This window comes from Arvicola amphibius, chromosome 8 (genome assembly GCF_903992535.2).
Source record: "Arvicola amphibius chromosome 8, mArvAmp1.2, whole genome shotgun sequence".
NCBI classification, from domain to species: Eukaryota; Metazoa; Chordata; class Mammalia; order Rodentia; family Cricetidae; genus Arvicola; species Arvicola amphibius.
In genome coordinates, this window is record NC_052054.1 from 105,000,376 (window position 1) to 105,020,754 (window position 20,379).

A 20,379-nucleotide genomic window follows, 5' to 3' on the forward strand; every position below is an offset into this window, starting at 1 on the left:
CTCCCCAGAACCCATGCGTTGGCAGCAGAGAGAAAGGGTGGGGAGGGATGGCCACAATCACATGCACAGGGTGACTGGCAGTTCCCTGCTGTGCATACTAATTACATTTTTAATCAGCCAGAAGGAGGCTGCAGCATCAATCTGCCACACATGGCTCATGAATCACCCTGGAGCTAGCAGGAAGGTCCTGCGCTGATGACCCCAGCTCAGCCGTGAGGTGGCTCCTGGGGAGCCCCTTTGCCCTGGGTGCACAAGACCACCCTGCTGCCAGGCTTCCCCACGGCATCTACACAGACAGCACTTCACACTTGATTTTATTCCATGACACTGATTTGCTGAAACCCCCCATTTCCTGGGCAGGGAAGGGCAGTGGGTGGCCTGGTCGAAGCAAGGCTGCCTGCCCAGGAAGACTGGGACCCTCTCTGCTCAGGGAAGCACTGGCCAGGCCTCAGCATTCCTTCCCCTGACCCCCAACCACACTGTATCCCTTCCAGTTCATTTAAAAACTGAGTTGCAAAAGTAAAATAAAATTAAAAAATAAAAACAAACCCCTGAGTTGTTAAAAAACCAAATTAAAAATCCCCTTTGGTGTCAAAAGGTCCTATTCCTAAAAGCCAGCAGGGTAGGGCAGGCACAGGCCTGGCTTGGGCTAGCATTCAGTCCTCAGGCTCCTCATCAGACTCCTTCTCCAGGCCCAGGGAACGCACAGGGCCCGGTCGCTTCAGGATAGCACTGTACTTGAGGGCTGTGGCCTCTGCCTGCAGGACCACATCCACCAGGCTGAAGATGGTGATGACCTGCAGCAGAGCCAGGCACAGGGAGAAGACAGGGTAGGTAAGGACCTGTGGTCAAAGCAAGCCGACTGCTGAGCTCACCTAGCCTCTGCTGCCCTCTGTAAATCAGTCATAGGGGCTGAGGAGAACCCATGGCCCAGATGGCATCATGCAGGTACCTGGTATTCAGTGAACACTCATGAGGATCAAGAAAACAGGCTTGGTTGGGTCAGCCTTTGGAACAAGATGGATATAAGGTCTATAGCTTTTATCAGCTTCTCAAAGAATTCTGAAAGTTATATTTGGAGGAGAGGGATGGTTCCTGTCTGTCTCTAGTGGGTATTTCCATGTGAGAACCTGGAGTCTAAGTGCAGGGCTTGGGTCTTAGTGTGGGGGCTTGAAACCCCACTGGGGAGCCTACAGTGCTGGGGGGGAAATGGGGGGCAGATGAGGACCTAGGGGCACATGTGGGAGACAGAGGTGGGCTCAGGGACACAGGAGGGGGCTGACCTGCTGTACTGGCTCCTCTTCAAGATCATCAGGTTCCCAGAGGAGTGTGAGCTCTGGCTTCTTCCCCACCTTCTGAAAGTGGTAGGATCGAAGGGCCAGTGCCTGGGGGTATACACATCAGAGCTTCAGGCCATGGGCTTCAGATGCCACCCTTGAACCTTTAATTCTCCTGCTTGGGGGTGGCCCTCTGTCCTGACAAATTTCTGACTAGCTGGAGGAAGATTGTACCCACTGTTCTATTGCTGCTGCCTGTTTGGCTTGAGGCATGGGACACCCTACCCAGCTTCAGGAGCCTCTGCCAAGTTACCTTTGCTCTAAGTGACCCCTGAAGGTGACCCAGGAACAAGGGGCAATCTAATCTGGGAGGGACCAGTGCTCTAATGGTAACTGTAGGGGAGGGAACCGGTCTGTATAGGCTTGTTCAACTATCTGATGGCTGCAACCCCTGCTGGCGAGAAGCCTACCAGCCCAGGCTGAGGGCCAGGTAACAGCAGAGCCTTTATTACCATCTGATCTGAACTACCATCCTGCTCAGTGACCCATAGGTGCCTGATGTTTCCAGCTGCACTTGGCCCACTCCTGTTCTACTTCCTTTAGGAATTGTGTGTCTCTTCCTGTGCAGAGCTCCACACTCCCCAAGTGCTCTGTATATAGGAGTTCAAAGCCAGGGGAAGGAGCCAGGTGACCACAGAGAAGCTAAAGTGAAACCCCCAGCTGACATTACAGCAGACACCAAGAGAACTTCAAAGGAACTGTCACCCAGGGAAGAAGAACCCAAGGCAGGACAGGCCTCTTTCTTCTCTTCAGGTACACAGTGTTCAGATCAGTCTTGGCCATCCTCTGGCCTCTCCTTCCACATGTCCCTATAAAAACACCTCAGGTCCCACACCCTGCCATCCTGGTTATATTCTGAGTGCCTGGGTCTTTAGGGAAGAATTTAGGCTAACCCTTGACCTGAAGTCCTGTCCCAGATAGGCCTACTTGGGTGTCTGGGAAGGGTCTATCAGACAAACTTGGAGTTAGGGGTCCTGACCCTCTCTTGTCACATGCCAGTGAAGCCCACTGCTGAGGGAGGCGATCTGTGGGTCCTAGCTCATGAATGGGGACAGCAAGGCTCTCAGCCTAGTTCTGCCTTCTTCTTTTTTTTTTTTTGGTTTTTCGAGACAGGGTTTCCCTGTAGTTTCTAGAGCCTGTCCTGGAACTAGCTCTTGTAGACCAGGCTGGCCTCGAACTCAGAGATCCGCCTGCCTCTGCCTCCCGAGTGCTGGGATTAAAGGCGTGCGCCACCACCACCCGGCTTAGTTCTGCCTTCTAAGCTTGGGAAACTACCATGGGCTGTTCTGGGTCAGGGACATATGGGATCCCCATCAAGGAAATAGACACAGGCAGGGAAAAGGCAGTGAATCATGTGCTAAGCCCTTTAGGGTTTGGTCTGTCCTGCAGGTGCATGCCTCCCACTCCCACAGGGCATACTCACATTGCAGTAGATGCGCTTCTGCACCCCAAAGCGCAGCACCAGCACATCGAAGGCTTGGTTCAGAACACCCATCACCATGGCTTCAGACTCTAGGGGACCACTCTCCTGCAGAAACAATGCTCCAGTCATGGTGTCCTCCCAGGAAGGGCCTGCACTGTGCTCCATACAGGATTCTGGTGAGTGCATACCTAGGAGGGTGGGGGAGGGGGAAGGGGCAGGGATCACGTTGGACATTTACCTTTACTAGAACAGCGAAGAAGAGGCCGATACTGAGTTCCTGCACACGCTTGGAAGCCATGCGGCGGTCATTGCAGTGATCAGCTTGCTTTTGTAGGGCATCAGGTTCCACATCTGGCCGCTCACTGTAGCCTGAGGAAAGGGTGATCAGGTTTGCTAATGAGTAGGCTGAAGAAGGTTGTGTGCTGAGGCAAAGGATCTCAGGAAAATTATGGTCTCAGGCTTTCAGTAAGTCCCACTGCAGCTCCCATCATCCAGGTGTGGGTGGACAGTGTTCAAACTTAGGCTTCTCTGTCCCTTGGGACTTCTATGAGCACAGTAATGTGGTCTCTGGTCACTTACTCTGAGAGTGGGTAACTCTTGAGTAGCAAAGGTCTTCCCAGGCCAGAGTCATGTCCCTTACCCAGAGCAGCAGCCAGGAGGCGGTGCACTATGACGTCAGCGAAGCGGCGGATGGGAGAGGTGAAGTGTGTGTAGAGGGGAACGTTGAGAGCATAGTGTCGGAACTGCGCCTGGTCCTGCAGCATCCCAGAGCAGAAGTACAGTGCCATCTGGAGGAAGAGTGGGACTAAGCCTGGATGGGTCTAGTGGGTGCTGAGACCCAAAGCCTGGTCCATGGCAGGGTTGGCACAGACCTCCCCTATCAGCTTTATTTAGGCAGTTGATCAAAGACAGTCAGGCTCTTGGAGCCAGGGCCATTCTACCTAAGGGATCTCAGCAGCTGCCAGGGAGGACAGTAGTGATCAGGCCCCTTTTCCGTTCAGGATACATGTTAGCCAGGCCCAGGGCTGCCAGGTCTCTGACCATGAGAGTAGTGCTTGGAATAACCCAGGGAGCTATGTCTCTGCTGGGTATGGGGTGTTGGGAGCCCTCAGGATGCTAGGTGGCCTCTGGCCCCGTGGGACTAGCCACCAGGGATTTGTGCAAGGGTTCCTCCCCACTTAAGGCCCATGGCTGCTGAGTCCCTTGCCAGGAATGATGTAGAGGGGTTGCCTGGGGACTGATCATTAGGATGGATCTGGGCTTCCACCCTGGGTCAGAATGATAGCCGACAGGAAAACATACGGCCATATTGGCCCAGGGCTGTAAATTGTCTTCCGGAGACACAGCTGAAGCTGAGGATGTCACATGTCCCTGGCCAGCATGAGAAGGTGCCAACTCCCATGGAAGTGCAGCCCATAAGGAGCTTCCCAGCCTTGTTGAGCCACCCCCATCTCCTCTGGCCCTGATCTCTGCCCAGTTGATGGTCACACTTGCACACTGGTTTGGCAGTACTCCAGCATATGCCAGCCATAGGATGCAGTTTGTTAGCCTGCCAGTCTGTGTCTGCTTCTGACCAACTGTCCAAGGTGATACACTTGTCTAAAATACCTGAGCTAAAAGAGTCACTAAGCTGTTCTCAGTCAGCTTCAGTACAACCTAGACAAAGTCTGGTCTCAGCCTTGCCACAGCCCCTGGATTCTGCAGCTGCTGCCTGGAAGGAAGTTCACTACCTTGAAAGCTCCAGAGCCCCTGACCAAATGGACAGCCTGCTCTGGTTACTCCATGGACATAGTCTTCACAGCAAGTCATGCTTATCTTTGTGACTCAGTTCCTCAGAAAGGCTGGGGTGAGGAGGAAAAGGGGTTCAGGCTTCTCCTTGGTCAGTATAGCTGTCTCCAGGCAGGGCAACAATAATGGCTTCTCTGAAGTGGCCAGAGATCCTTGGGACAGCTCTGGTGTCCTGTTGCAGCAGTTTTCTTGGGAACCAGGCCTCACTCCTCTCGCTTTTGTGCCCTTGTAGCTGTGCCCTTGGCCTGTCCCATCACTGGGTCACTCCTTGCCCCTGGAATCCTGGAGGGCAGAAGCATCCCACACAGCACAGCCCAAGGTCTTTGAGGCTTCTGGTGCTCAGCCTCTCTGCTGTCAGCACTGCCTAGGGTAAGGGTGGGGAACAGACACTGCAGATTGGGAGCAGGGAACAGGCCCTGATAGCGCCATCATAGGAGAGCCAAGAGTTATCAGGAAATAAATCAGCTGTGGCTGGCTGAGGCCACCTGACTCTCATGAACAGATTGGATGTGCCAAGAGTGACTGACCCTTGAAAAATGGCCTGCCACTGCCCTGGCAGGTGTGGGGGCCCACAGCTGACCCCATTAATACCCATAACTCCTGTAGACATGCCAATCTACTGAGATGGTTCCCATCCCCAGGATGCTTAGGCCCAGCAGGAACTGCAGAATAGTGACAGACTGCTAAGAGTCAGCCCATCTGTCTAGCTCATAGCTGTCACCTGCCTGGGGACATGGGCCCAAGCTCCTAACAAACTGATTCTCCTGGTCAGACTTTGCAGCTACAGTAAAGGTGGAGGCTTTTTCTTGCCTGGGGTCTCTAGCAACCATAATCCAGAGCAGCCCTTGAGGGCTGGAGCATGCTTTTGCATACACACAAGATTCTTCTTGAGCCCAGGGCTTGCCTGTCCCAGGTGTGACTGCTGCATCCCTTGCCTGATAGTGTTCCTTAGCTCCTCTCTATCCAGCAAGCCCCAGAGCAGAGCAAGACAGTGGTGGGTTCTATACACATGGTGCTTGCTAGTCAGAGGTACAGGTACTTCTGGGATCAAGGACAGGTGTGGCCTCTCCTTACCTGCATGGGCCGGGAGTACATGTTGGTGAGCACCTCTTTCTGGGCCAGAGAGTACTTGTCGTCTCCAAATGTTTTGGTCAGGCTTTTCTAGAAGTAAACCCCAGAAACCTCTGTAAGATATGGCCAGGTTTGGGAAGAGGTTTGAGGATCCACCTGCTAATCATCCGATCCTAAGTTTGGGGAGGGTAAAGAGGGGTCCTAGGTTATGGGCCCAACCTTGGGTTGATGACTACCTGTTGGGCACAAGAGAAGTGGCTCATAGCCTGTAGCATACAATGGGCCTAAGATCTTCCAACCTTAGCTGGCAGATCACTCTTTTGACTAGAGTATTCCTCTGCCCCTCCACCCAACCCCAACCTTGAAGTACGGGTGGGAAGTCTCCTTTTTGTGGGATGAGCCAGGACACTGGTTCTACAACCCCCTACAGCTTAGCTCCAAGAAAGGGGCACTTGAAGCAACTTCCTCTAAGAAAGAGTCCTTGTTTCTAGTCAGTCCAGCGCAACAAGGACTAATCCTTGGTACAGGACTGCCAGTATATATATGTGAGCCTGGAGGAAGCCCGGCCACTCTTTCTACCAGAGAGCTTTACTCTGCACCATCTCTGGACCAGGTGTGGCCTGAGAGCATCTGCCCTTCAATGGGAAATGAGTAGCCTCCCTTGGTCCAGACCAGATAATAGAGCTTTTCCCTAGCTGGAGCCATCTCCCCACTGTAGAGGAGATCTGGCTGGATAGGGAGTGACTACATAAGGCACAGAAGTCACCACAAGCCCAACTTTCAGGCTTTCATCTCTTTTCTCCAAACAAGACCTCCCATTACCTGCCCACCAGAACTCACATTGAGGGCCCCTGCAGAGCTGACATCCATAGGCAGTCCCATCTGGTCACAGAACTCCACCAGGTCACTGAGCATCTTTGTCTGTGGTGGTGGGTGCCGGCGCAGCAGGGCCTGCTCTGGGAAGGTGCGGAAGATCTTGTGGGCCACTGCCATATTGGCCAGGAGCATGAATTCCTCTACAAGCCTGTAGGGAAGGGGTAGTCACTAGAGGGACCCTGGAGACAGGTAACACTGTCCCTGTCCCAAGATCTCTGCTCAGCTGGTTCTCTTACACCTTAGTTCCTAGTGTAAGACCCTTCCTGTGACCTGCTCAAACTTGTTCCTTCTAGTTCTTTCTCTTTCATCTCCGTGCTCTGGTTCTCCCAGAGTCAACCTGTCAATAATGATTTTCTCTTCTGTCTGTGAATGTGTGTGTTGTCTCCTTGCTCCATGGTAGTACTCTTGGGGAACAGAGACAAAAATGTCTCATTTCCCATTGAAGGGCAGATGCTCTCAGGTCACACCTGGTCCAGAGATGGTGCAGAGTAAAGCTCTCTGGTGGAAAGAGTGGCCGGGCTTCCTCCAGGCTCACTTGTAAGAAAAGCTCTCATTCTAATTGTCCTTCACTCCAGTGTAATTAGAAAATACTGTAAGTACACATGGATAAAGCTCTGAACAGCAAGATGAAAACGTGTTGAGGCCTTGTGGGGAGAAGCAGGGACTGGTGGAAGATGGAGGAAGTGTGCCAAGTGCAGGAAGCCAGGCAAGGCAGGGGTTAGCATCAACCAGCCCTCAGGTCAGCTACCTGGATTCCAATCCTGGGCAGGGCACACGCTGGTCTCCCCTGACAGTTGGGACTCAGGTAAGTGGATTGACCATGATGCTTTTCAGGAAGGGAGTGTGCATCTTACTGTAGTTAGGATGTCCTGAGTGGAGAAGCCTTGCTCCCTGGAAGGCAGGGGCCATTAGAGACCTTTTTCCACTTAGAGGAGACTCTGCAAGCTGTATATGTCAAGACTTGGGATTCTCCCTCAGAGGCAACTCTGGGTTTGGCAGAGTCTGAGGAAGCCTGGGATAAAGTTCTCTATTAGAGATTGAGTACTGTTGCTTGGTCATACCTGTCATCTAAACAGACATAGCAAGGGAGAATCCCTCCTATGCCCTGACTAGACCTGCTATGAAGAGTCTTGCCTCAGGGAGTTTTTTCTACAGCAAGTACCTCAGCAGTGTAGGCCCCACCAGGTGGGGCCTGGGCATGCCTGGCTTCTGTCACAGGTGCCTGGGCACACCTCTGTCATGGGGACCTTAGCTGACTCTTTCACTATGCAGGAGACCCAGCTCAAGAAAAGAAGCCTTTGTGTTGCCCACTAATTGGTAGCCAGAGCTTTTTAGGCAGTCATTCTGTGTCCCAGATCCAATCTGTCCTTGTGCTTATTAGTGTCTGCCAATCACCATCACTGACTACCAAGTCTCCGCTGTACTCTGGTGGAGCTCTCAGTGAATCACAGAGCTCTCTCAATCTTCCTTCCCAAAGTGATCACAGGCAGGAGGCAGAGGGAACGTGTTCTGGGTTGGATACAGACAGGAATATCAACTTCCTAAGACACAGTGGTACCTTCCCTTCTTCCTATCCACCATACAAATGACTAACACATCTGATAATCCTTCTCCCTGCCTCAGCCTCCAGAGTGCTGAGATTCTCTGTCTGTTCCTGCTCTGGCTGTTACCCAGATGCTCCCATGTTTGTGAATTTGTCTATTCAACAGGTATTGCTATGGGGGGGGGGCAGACATGTGTCCAAATTTTTTTCTCTTCATGCAGTCCCAGAATCCTGTGGACCAGGGTTGAGCCAGGACTGCAGTTTATAAGTGAAGCCGGCAGGTGGCAGCAGGGCCCCACACCAGGGCTGTGAGGACTTGGCTGGCAGGCAGGATCAGGAGCAGGTCTGGGCTAGTGGTTCAGATGGGACCCTCCTTGCCTCAACCTACAGGTCAGAGAATATCTTGGGATGAACCAGACTCCTGCTCCAAAGGAGCTCCTCTGCTTTGCTACTCATGAGCTCATGTAGGGACAAGAACGAAAACACAGAGAAGGTTTGGGGTGATAGAGGGATCACTATGGGAAACAGGCACTAACAGACTTCAGGCAAGCTGCTTCTCCAGGGACCATAACCCTACTACTTATTTTACCTGGACATCTGCACAATACCATAGGATACCCAAAGGCCTTGAGAAGAGAAGCACATGGATAACCCTGATCACAGTCCAGTGTGGCTCTGGATGCACAGGCTGGCCTTGCTCAGGTGCCGTGGTGCCTGTGGATTCCATTTCCATCAGCAGTCCTTATCCATCTGCCCATCTCCTCTCTCTCCATCCATCTATCCTTCCCTTACTCGCTCCCTTCGAGCTGAGACATAAGTCTATGGACCCTCCACAACAATTTAACAAGATCAAAACACAAACCTAAACACTCACCAAACAGGAGGATGGCACAGCACTAAGTTCCCATTCTCTGGGTGCTAATAAGGCTCATTACTGACACAGGGCAGCTGTGGGAGCCATTTCCCCACACCTTGCCCTTAAAATCTTCCCACACCTGCAAGCCTGTGTACACCACAAAGGGCTTGGCAGATGCTCTGGACTTGGAGCCCCACGACTCCCAGGAGCTCCAAGAGCCCCAAGAGCTGTAAGATGGCCCCCAGTGGAACTCCGGAACTGTCAGGTTGAGACATGGTAAAGCCACTAGCAGCCAGAGCTCCACTGAGCTCAAGATTTCCTGTGGGGTCATTAACCCCATGGAGGAGTGCACAGAGATCCTTTACTCTTACCTAGGGCTAGTAAAGGGCCCTCTTTGCTGGCACCTGTCTAGCCTGGGCAGTTCTCACTGTGAACAGCAGAGGGCCCCCAGAATCTTCCATTTCAGGTCCTGGGACGTGGCAGGAACGGCTTAGAACCCAAGAACTAGGCAAGAACAACTCCGGAATTCACAAATTGTGGCTCTGTGGCCCAATGTCTTGGGGGGGGGGGTCCCTGGAGTCCCAGTGGCTGTTTCTTTCTTAGCCAAACCCTCTGTGATAAGGGTTCTTTACAAACAAGGGTGCGATGGTGTCCTCTGACCAGTAAACTCGCAGCCATCTGACCCATTCTCTCTTGTGGGGAAGGGGTGATGATGCATAGATGAGCTCATAGCCAAACTCAAACGATACCCTGTACTATCCCAGGGCAGCTGAAGCAGGCTGGAGTACATTAGGGTATGGGACTGGGAAAGCGGCTGAGAGCTGTCTGGGTTGCCATGACTTAGGCTTTCCTTCTGGTCCGGGCACCTGCCTTCAGTCTTAGGACACCTCCTCCCTCAGTGACAGCATCGCATAGGCATGAGATCACTCAGCCCCGCTGGGGATGGGGAGCTGGAGCCCAGCAACTGCCTGACAACTGCTCTAAATAGGGGCTCAGGAATGGCTGTCAGCCAGGATCACCTTCCAAAACAGCAAGCCAAGCCTTCAGAGATGGGGCCTCAGTCCCAGGCCTGGCATCTGCTGAGCATCTGGATCCCTGAGCCACTAGGGCCCCATAACTCTGGAGGTCTTGGGTGGGATTGTGGTGTGGCAAAGCTGTCAACCAGGACGTCAGGGTGAAAGCTCACAGCCCTCACTCACAGCATCCCCTACCTGTTGTCAGGGTAGCAAGACCTGGTGAGAGAGGGGGCAGGTTTGCAGTTTCTCACCAGTTGTTCTCAGGGAACAACTGAGCTAGTGTTTCATCTCATAGCAAGCAACAACCAACCTATGTATAAGCACACACCACAGATGCACATTCATATAATAGAAAGGCAGTTTCACTCAGAACTATACTAATACCACTTAAAGAGAAAGGCAGCTCACGCATACAAATGTGCATGAGCTGCCAGGGCTTGCTTTGTTCATTTTTTATTCTCTGCATCTTCACCTTAGGAAGTGAGTGTGCTCAGCGAACATCTTATGAGAGACAGCTGCTGCAGGCAGCACCCTACCATCTGAGGACCTGAACTGGGACATGTTTGTATGTGTCCTAAATGTGCTTATTATTTGCAGTTTACTTATAAAAGTTTGTTCGCTTGTTTGTTTTGAGACAGGGCCTTTTCTATGTAGCCCAGACTGGCTTGAGACTTGTGATCCTCAGCCTCAGCCTCAGCCTCCTGAAGACTGAGATTATCAGCGTGAATCACCATGCTTGACAGAGATCCGAGAGCGGTTAGGTGAGAAGCAGGCCTCTGAGGAAGGTGGGCATGCCAACCAAGCAGATGCAGTGTATTAAGTGCCTAGCCTTAAGTAAGTGCTACACAGACTATGGTACTGTGTACCCTGGCCTAGACCTTACTTCTCTTGTCTGGGCACCTGTCCTGTTGTAATCTACCTTTTCCTAGAGCAACAGGGTATATAAGACTGTGTCAAGGGTTCCAACTCTAGGATTTGGGATAGATTTCCAGAAGTTTCCCCAGTTCTTCCACCACAATGTCATCACCTTTGTCCTGATTTTTATCTCCTGCTGCTCTGTTGCCCTCACACCAAACTGTATCACCCTTCTTCCTGCTCCACCCTACTCTAGCCCTAGTCAACTCTTGAGGCCCTTTTGGCTTCTGTCCTTTTGTATTTCTGTTCACACAGCCCAGAGTCCACTCTCCTCTCATTTCTTTTCTTTGGCTATCATTCAGTCTGGAAGATGGCATAGGGAACTCTCTCTTAACATCCTCCTGGTCCCCATCATAGTACCTGGTCTTCAGGACTGTGATGGCCTCCTGGTCCTAGGTTACATCTCATGGTGCATGCTCTAGTCCCAGGGTGGATGCTCAACAATATGCACAGAGGTGAAGGGCTCCCAGGACAAATCACATCTGGCTCCTGCTCAGAAGGTAGGGCTGCTGGGTCCCTATTCCCAGTGAGTGCTCTTTCTGTTTAGTTCCCAGGAGCTTCTGACTCCAAATACTTCCTGCCAGCCATGCTGATAACTTGGAGCCACCAAGTCTCCTGATTGTTCATTTACATCCCTACCCCATCTATTGAGTACCATTTTCCTAATATACAGTGGCAGAGTTATTTACAACACCAGTGGCTGGTAGGCCTCAGCCTTCAGGGCTAGCTGTCTCTTTGTTGGATGACTTTTTCTCCATTTCTAGCTGTGGCCTCATTTTGCCCTGGGTGCCACTTCTCCTATGGCCTGAGGATGCTCTTCTCTTTCTGGGTGGGAGGAGCAATGTGAGAATAGGCAAGTGATCTGTTCCAACTCCTACACTCCCTAAGCAGCAGTCTGTGCTCTTGGGGACAGCTGCCTTGGTGGCAAAATGCCCCAATCCACCCCTAAGATGCTCCCATAGGGAGGTATGCTCACAAGCAGGATTAATTCCAAGGGATGTCAAGGAACCAAGAATGAAACATCAAAAGCTCAGTGTGGAAAGTAAGGAATAAAGTCGAGAGGCCTGGACCCCACCTGGGAGCTGGAAGGCTGCTGAATAAGGAAGACATTTCATTAAGAATGTGGCGATGGTTGGAGGTGGGGAAGAGAACTAGGGCCAATTAGGGTGAGGGCTGAGGAGTTCATGGCTGGTAGACAGCAGCCAAAGCAGTAATGGGGCAGCACAGGGATTAAGTGAGCCAGGTGAGCAAGGTGTGTGCACTGGCCCTCAGGATGCCAGGGCAGAGGGTGGAGGTGGTAGACTGAGTCAAAGGGATGTAGAAGAGTTGCAGCAGCCTGCCCCTGGTGAACTGCTGCAGAGCAAAGGAAAGGGTAGGAAAGGGCTCCTGGGGCTGATAGTAGATGCAAGCCAACAGCATGGTAGGCCTGGGGAAAACAGAAAAGCATGGTAGGGGTGACAGGTCAGCTACAGACGATGCTCCATTCAGTGATGGTGAGAGTCAGTGTCAGAAGGAAGGGAGCCGGGGAGGGCCTTCTGACTATTTTCAGATGAGCTGAAGGTATTCTCTGAGGAAGGGGCTCATGCTCTGAGACAGCCTGAAGGAAACCAGCCATAAGGCCAAGAAGAGGAGGTGGAAGGAAAGTTACCGTCTCATATCTGATTCTAGAGAAGGTGAGTTCCCAAGTCAGTGCAGAAGAAGGGCCTACAGCTTCTGTCCTGACCATGCTCCCTGTAGCAAGGCTGACCCATGGCAGCTAATGCAGTTTCCTTATAGATCCTAGAGGTCACAGGTCACTTCTGACACCATGCTGCAGCTGTCAGAAAGAGAGGACCCTTGTTCAATCTCACAGCCGGACAGGGACAGAGAAGCTAGATGTTACATTCCTCAGGAGGCTCCTCATCCAGCACTGAGCCAGAGAGCAGATGGGTGGCCCCAGGGACTGTCAAGCCCACTGGACAGTGGAGAGAAGAGGCTGGCACTAACCTTGGGTCTCTCCTCAGGCAGAAATGAAGTGCTGAGGGCAGGCTCTGTCCAGACCCAGCTTCCTCAGGCCTTGCCTTCATCTTTTCTACCCCTCTGCACCTGGCCTCTCAATACTCCCTGTCGGGCCTATGAATTATTTTACCCTCAGATCCAATTTTCCTGCTAGCCCAGAAGAGAAATCCATCCCACCCTTTTCATACCCAGAACACTGGCAAAGTGGCTTCAGAAATGGTCTGGAGCTGAGCTGGGACTGAAGCCTACAAGGCCAGAGCTGAGGGGCTGGCTGTTGCTGATACCGGAAACTGCATCCATTTTCAAAGACCAAAACCAAGCGTGAGACAGGAAGAGCTTCTCTGCCCTCAGCCACCAGGGCACTTGTCAGAACTCTGTGGGAATCTCATGCTAATGGAATTAGGCCACTCACAGAGATTCTTCAATTAGCTCTTGGTGAAACTGCTAACTTGGAAATTTGATAAGAATTGCTCCCAGCCACTTTCAAATTCATTTCTTCTGAAAACCACATGGGCACATCTTCACTGTGGGTTAAAGAGCCCTTGGGCTTCTTAGTGGCTGTGCAGGCAGCTGCTGGGCCTCTCACAGGAGCTGTGTGCTGGAGCATGGCCCTTCTCTACAGCTGGGCAACCCAAGGTGGGGAGGCAGCAGCCGCCCTCACAGGAGACCTGCTGCTCTCCCAGCGGCCCCAAATTGAGTGTAGTGTGGTGGAAAACGGCAAGGGAATGGGGCGTGATGGGAAGTCAGTGGTCCGATCAGCACTAAATTGAGGGCTGCTGGGGGTGGGAAACTTTAGAGGTCTTTGTTGCAGTTCCCTTTGAGGCCAGGCCAGGGTGGAGCTGGTGGCTAGGAAGCTGGAAAGTGGAGGCGTTGGGGAGGGGGGTAGCTGTAGTCCAAGCTGCAGGAGAATGGGGAGGGGACCTGGGGAGAAGAGGCAGCAGTAATTTGACAAGGTGCCCACCATGGCTGCACCACAGGGCCACCCCACGTCACAACTAGAGCCTCTAGTTGACCCCTTTCCTCCTGGGCTCCCTGCAACCTGCTCAACGTTTGGACGTTCCCGTGAAACCACAGGGAAATGAATGGGGCCTAGTTCACAGGCATGGAAAACCCCAGAGGAGCAGGCCTCTGGAGCCAGACATAACAGGCCTGTGGGTGAGGCCAGAGCCAGGTTTTCGAGTCTGTGGGGCTGAATCTACTCCAAGCCTTTCTATAGGTTCAGCAGGCGGAGCCCTACTGCAGTGAGGCACGCTTGAGCCATGTTTTTCTAGTTCAAAAGGAAGTCTCCAGAGGCTAGACAGCCAAGTGCAGCCCTGTGGCCCTGCCAAAGGGAGGCCCAGTGGCTGCGGTAGGGAGGGGGAAGGGATTGCTCCCAGCCGGTTGACAGCACTGAAAGCCCTTTGTCAGCATAAAGCTAGCCACGAAGACTTGTTCTTCCCAAAGCTCAGCTCCGTGCACAGAGGCACGGGGCAGGCCTGCACGTGGGCAGCAGCTCTGGCCCCTAAGCAGAACCAGGCAGCAGTTTGAGCCGTGTGGCCTTGTAGCAAGGGGTAATTGGGCCTCGCTGGCTCCTTTATGATGTTGACACAAACTCCTTTCTCCAGTTCCACTGGAGTTGGACCCACTGGCTAGAGGAGGTGTGGCCAAGGCACACAGAAGCACACCACCTCAAGGAGCCACTGCCTGCCCGCAACAGCTCTATGGTCCTGTTCAGACTCCTAGCCAAGGCTGGGGCTCCCTCTCACGCTCAAGTAGAGGAGGCTGGCTCTGTAGACCTGTAACAAGAACAGAACTTGGACAAGCTCAGGGAACCAACTGAGTCACCCCTAACTTTGGGACTAAGCTGTTCAAGGGAGAAGAGTGTTTTAAACACAACATTCTCTCATATATACATATACACAACTACAAAAGGCAGCTAGATAGGAGAGAGGAGGAGCCAGGTACTCCTGGGAACTAAGGCTGCTCTGCTTTATTGAAAGTATGTTTTACTTGCCTCTAAGAAAGTGCTCTTGCCTGGGCTGCTGGGGGAGTGGGCCCCATTTTCCAAGGCCACCCTGGAGTGATGAAGGCACTAATGGTGGGAAGGAAAAAAGAATATGGACAAGCTCTTTGTGTGTTTTGTCATCTACCCCTATGAATCCTTTCCCAGGAAGATACCGTAGATCTTAATGTTCACAGGGGGATATTGAATCTCAGAGGCTACAGAGGATGACTAGCTCCAGATTGTGGCAGGGCCCAGATCTGGGGAGCCACCAAGACCTGAAGCTTTGACTTCACCAGGCTTGTAGGAATCGGGGTGGCTGTGCTAAGTGGGAGGAGGTAGAGAAACAAGTGATTCCCTTTGGAGAGCCCTGCTCTGGGATGACACATGAGACTCAAATGCTTACAGGGCTTCTGCTCCCTAAAGAACTATAGGCCTCACTTGGCTGAGACTCTCAAACCCTTTTTTATATGGGATGTTACCCTTTCTTCCCCTGGTACCAGGCAGGCTTGTGTATCAGTTTTTCTAGGTAGCCCGTTCCCATAACAAGTAAGAGGCACAGAACAGCTAGATTTGCATGGTGGGGCCACCCCATGGGTCTGTGTTGCAACATTGTTTGGCTCCATCCAATGAAGAGGACACACTGGAAGTAACTGAGTGTTCCTTCTGAAGTGTAGGCAATCTCTGTCTGGGCAATACAAGACCAGGCCTGCAGAGGTTGTGGGAGGAACCTGAGTATGCCTCTAGGGAGGGACATTAATGCTGGGAACAACATTCAGCTCTGAAGGAAGCCCTGGAATGAGTGAAGCAAGCTCCTGATCTGCCTCACTCCTCTTCCCACGATGCACACTGCACCTGCAATGGCCCCAGAACCAAGCATGGCCCGATTTCTATCTGCTTATTTGAGGCTCTGGAGAAGACCAGAACAGATGGAAGAAGAAGACAGGCTGAATCCTGGCACAGGGACATAGTCAGGGCTGTCTGAGTTGTCAAGCCACTGGTGTGGAACTGCCTAGAGCCTGTTCACAGGCTTCAGTCTTTGGAGGGTACAACGGAGATGATCCTTCTCACTTTCTTGTCCTCTATAGCTTTGTTGACATTGAAGGTTATATCTAAGTAAGCCACAGCTCTATCACCCATGGTGAGGGAGAGATTAGAATAAGCTTCCTAGAAAGAATAGCACTTGTGAAACCATTAGGGGACCACAAGCCCATCTTTTTCACTAGAAGTCCAAGGCACAGCTGAGGGGCATCCCAGAGCCAGAGCTAGACACACTTAGGTTGGAGCGAGGCTTATGGTTGAAGGGTCTTTATACATCTTTATACATGTATCCTTGCTTTGCTCCAACCCTAACAGTTCAGGGGCAAGCTGTGGTCAGATCCATTCTCAGTGATGCCCTCACTCAGCTGCTCTCTACAGCAGTCCTGGATGGGCCTCTCCACTTGTCTGTTCTGCCCTCCTCTGCCTTCTTCTGCCAGTCACAGCTACCCAGAACCACTAATATTGCTGCCTTATTTTCCAGTACTTTGAGCAGTGTCTAGAACATAGTACACAGTCACTAAATCTTTTTAATAACAACAACAACAGCAATAACAATAATTATTATTCCTGTGCCCATTGAGTTAACAAGACCAGAAACCTGCTGCTGCCATTGGGCTCCTGGGAAGTAAAGCTCCCATTTACATGGGGCCACCCACTCCACAGCCTCCACACCTATCACCACCATTCTTACAAGTACTTCCTGTTCAGGTCAGCCCACCATGGAAGCTAAGTCAGTGCTCTTCAGAGACCCATCCTATAGCCAGAGAGATGCAGAAATCACAAAGACCCTATATGCAGATTTATTACACACCAGATAGTTCTGTCCTCATGGCTAAACTTAGAAAAATGGCTCCTTTGAAATGCCCCAGAATGCAGAGCCCTGGGAAATTCTATCACGCACCTCACAAATTAGAAGACTAATAATTATGCATGTTGTAACCCCAGTGTAAACTTCATTCCTTTGCTTGCCCAGAAACCTTTACTGGACACCTGCTGGAGTCAAGCACTATACAGAGCATGGAAATAAGAGAGCCCGCAGAGACAGGTATGTAAAGTAGCATTCATGACAAATACCCAAGGAAAAAAGACATGGTAAAAGAAATATGCTTGGGCTCAGAAGTATGAGTTCATGGTCTGTTGGCCAGCAAAGAGACTGAGCAGGATGATGGGAACATGAGGCAGAGCAGGATAGCCCACCTAGCTGTGGCCAGGAAGCGGCAAGTGGCAGGAGGAAGGAGCCAAGGGCAAGGTACAGACCACAAGAATCCCCATCCTTTGGGCCTAGTTCCTCCTAAAGAATCTGTCACCTTCCAAAACAGTCACCAGAGAGGGATCAAGCCTTCAGCTCATGAACCTATGGGCCATTTCATATTTACACCACATAGGGTGACAAAGGAATTAGGAACCAGAGACTTCCAGCATAGGAAGGAAAGGACACGTACTGCCTCTCTCGGCTGGGGTCTCATTTGAGAAGCAAGTGCTCTGTGATTAGGTGGCAGGAGAGGCTTCTGTATTTTGACATGGAGAGGACAAATCAGGTAGGTGCTTTGGTGCTGCCCGGTGGAAAGGGGGAACCACTTGTGCGTGTGTGTCTGGTGTGGTACAGGAACATGTCAGGGAAGCCCAGAATTTGCAGGATGGGAACACATCCATTTAAAGCACTCTGAACCCAGTTCATAAAACCTTGGGTCAATATTTTTAAAGTCATATAACTAATGAGCTCTGCCAGACTCAACAGACCGCATCCCAGTGGGCGATAAGACAAGTGTTAGCTTAGAGGAAACAGCCCAGGCGGGAAGAGGCTTTTCTTAATCTGCTGGGTTTCGTGTTTATAGCAGAGCAGCTGTCCTTGGACAAGAGTATTCATTGATCAGGTCACCCACAAAGGAGGCTTAGTTACCATGCTCACCCTGTTTGGGTTTAAGCAATAACTGTCTACAGACAAGAAAAAATTCAATCATGGGAAGTTCAGTAGGTCCCATCAGACCAGCAAAAGCTGCCTCAGATTCTCACTTCCAAGTATTATTGTTCTCACTGACCCTCCACTATCTTGAGGTGAAAATAAAATGTGTAGAAACATAAGGTGTTGATCCTTTATAAACAAAGCAAATAATAACTGCTAAGAATTATTTAAAGCGTGAATGTGTACACCTGTTAACACCAGCACTCAGGAGACTAGAACAAAAGGTTTGTCACAGGCTTAAAGCTAACTTGATCTATGGAACATAGCAAGTTCTAGGCAATCTGGGCTACATAGTAAGACTATCTAAATAGTAATGATGATGATGATGATGATGATGATGATGATGAATCTCAGGTGGTCTATTTAATTGATCATCTCACTCCCAAGTTATTTTCAGGGAGGGGCAGATGACTCCTCAGTTCTTATTGGGTCTAGCACACTGCTAAATATTCCATAAATATGATTAGTAGTATAGGTTGGCAATCCCTTATTTAAAATGCTGAGACCAGAAGTGCTTCAGATTTCATTTTTTTTAATTTGGAAATTTTTGCATAGACTCCTTAATACAATAAAATTTGAAATGCCCTAAAATCTAGAACTTGAAGCTCAAAAGAATTTGGTTTTGGATTTTTTAGATCAGGAATTCTCAAGTTACATTATGAAAACCTTCTACAGTAGATAAAGGAGACAAGAGTCTGGTGATCTGGAAGAAAAAGCGGCATGTAAAGGATGTAGGACACAGGGGAAGAGTAAGCCATGCTTGCACCAGGAGAGCTGTCTACCAGGTGTCTGCTGCTGAACGTCTCCAGTGTGCCAGCCAGGCTGGAGAGAACATAATTGCTGCTGGGCACAGGGAATCAGATTACCTGCTCATCACCTTCTATCAGAACTTCATCCACCATAAACCGGTGCTGTAGAACAATGGTCTATACCCTGTCCCTTATAATTTCTTTAAATGCTGATTGGCCAGTAGCCAGGCAGGAAGTAGAGGCGGGGCAACGAGAATTCTGGGAAGAGGGAAACACAGTCTGCAGTCATGACCCAGCCTCAGAGAAAGCAAAATGTGACTGCCTCACCAAAAAAGGTACCAAGCCATGTGGCTAACTCAGACAAGAATTATGGGCTAATGTAAGAAGATATAAGAATTAGTTAATAAGAAGCCTGAGCTTATGGGTCAATCAGTTTATAATTAATGTAGACCTCTGTGTCTTTGGGACTTAACGACTGCGGGAACCACGCAGGACAATGACCTGGTGGGACAGAAACCTCAGTCAACAAACCAGCTTTTTCCTCAGCAGCCTCTGGCTGGGCCCCAAGCCCATTCCCAGCACTGGGAATCAGAATCTTGAGAGAATCCAGCAGCGCCTTTTAATATGCACTCTCCATCTCACAGTCAAAAGCATTCACATTCCAGAGTTGCACAGGCAGAGGCAAGAACTTCCTTCTTGCAGTACTCAACAGGGGACTAGCAGTTCTGAGACAAGAGGGTTATGCTAACAATTGGAGTCAATTTGGATGACATCAGCACTGGAAAAATACACCAAGCAAAGTCAGAGGGAGTGAAAAGGGCATTCTGCTTCATGAGCAGAACAGTGATGAATGGCATTTCTTACACAAAACATGGTAACCACCTGACTAGTATAACTATACTGAAAGATAGAGGACACCCATTAGCTTAAAGACGGCAGTTCCACAAGCTCCAGGGAAGGAAGTGCTTCTTGATGGGATGGGATGGGACAGGACTGGATGGGACTGATGGGATGAGGCAGGATGGGAAATTGCCATGCAGTAGTTGAGTCAAATTGAGTCAATTTAGCTTAGTTGGCAGATGTGGAACAGAAACAGGCAGAGTCTCAGGGAGTAAAAGGTTGTGCAGAACCAGGAGACGAACATCAAACATAGCTCTGGAAAACACCATGCTATGTGTTTGTAGGGAACAGGTACTTGGCTGTGTGAAACATCCAGGGTAACCTTGGCTCTAACTATAACCTACTATAACCTTTTCTCATCTGGGATGGCAATTCTAACACTTGTCCCACAAGGCTTAGTGCTCACAGCTACCACAGAGACAGTGGTGAGGTGACAGACAACTGATCTGACTGTCAGGGCAGAGACAAAGACATATGGGGCAGGGCTTCAGTAAAGTCAAGTGAAACCCTGCAATCCCGTGGTCACTGACTGCAGGGCAAAGGCTGTCAAGAGTGTGCAGACCCTACAGAAAGCATGTTCAGCTGGGCATGGTGCTGCAGTCAAGTAATCTTAGTTACTTGGAGGCTAAGGCAGAAGAATCTCAAGGTCAAAGACTGTCAGGCCAGCTTGGGAAATTTGGAAAGTCCTTGTCTCAAAATAGGAACTTAAAAATATCTAAGGATGTAGTTCATGGTGGAGCACTCCTAGTGTGTATGAAGTTCTCAGATCAATCTCCAGCACTGTGTACACAGTCTAATGCAACAACCTCCCTACTTTGTGAGGGGAGAGGAGTTGGTTTTTCAAGAGAGGGTTTCTCTGTAGCTTTGGAGTCAGTCCTGGAACTTGCTCTGTAGCTCCAGGCTGGCCTCAAACTCACAGAGA

At 50.7% G+C, this 20,379-nt stretch overlaps 1 protein-coding gene across 6 annotated transcripts in view; it reads right to left on the minus strand.

Annotated features, from left to right (window-relative positions):
• Nucleotides 1-297: 297 nt before the first annotated feature.
• Nucleotides 298-20,379, minus strand: part of Dis3l2 (DIS3 like 3'-5' exoribonuclease 2) — a 363,987-nt gene continuing 343,905 nt past the window's right edge. For all 6 annotated transcript variants that reach the window (XM_038339065.2, XM_038339064.1, XM_038339061.2 and 3 more), the window contains 7 exons: nucleotides 6,460-6,643; nucleotides 5,623-5,709; nucleotides 3,401-3,548; nucleotides 2,999-3,129; nucleotides 2,761-2,865; nucleotides 1,284-1,385; nucleotides 298-797 (listed from right to left, as the gene is read on the minus strand). In XM_038339065.2, the coding sequence (XP_038194993.1) occupies nucleotides 657-797; nucleotides 1,284-1,385; nucleotides 2,761-2,865; nucleotides 2,999-3,129; nucleotides 3,401-3,548; nucleotides 5,623-5,709; nucleotides 6,460-6,643 (898 nt within the window). In that variant the 3' untranslated portion in view covers nucleotides 298-656. The remainder of the gene's footprint in view (nucleotides 798-1,283; nucleotides 1,386-2,760; nucleotides 2,866-2,998; nucleotides 3,130-3,400; nucleotides 3,549-5,622; nucleotides 5,710-6,459; nucleotides 6,644-20,379) is intronic.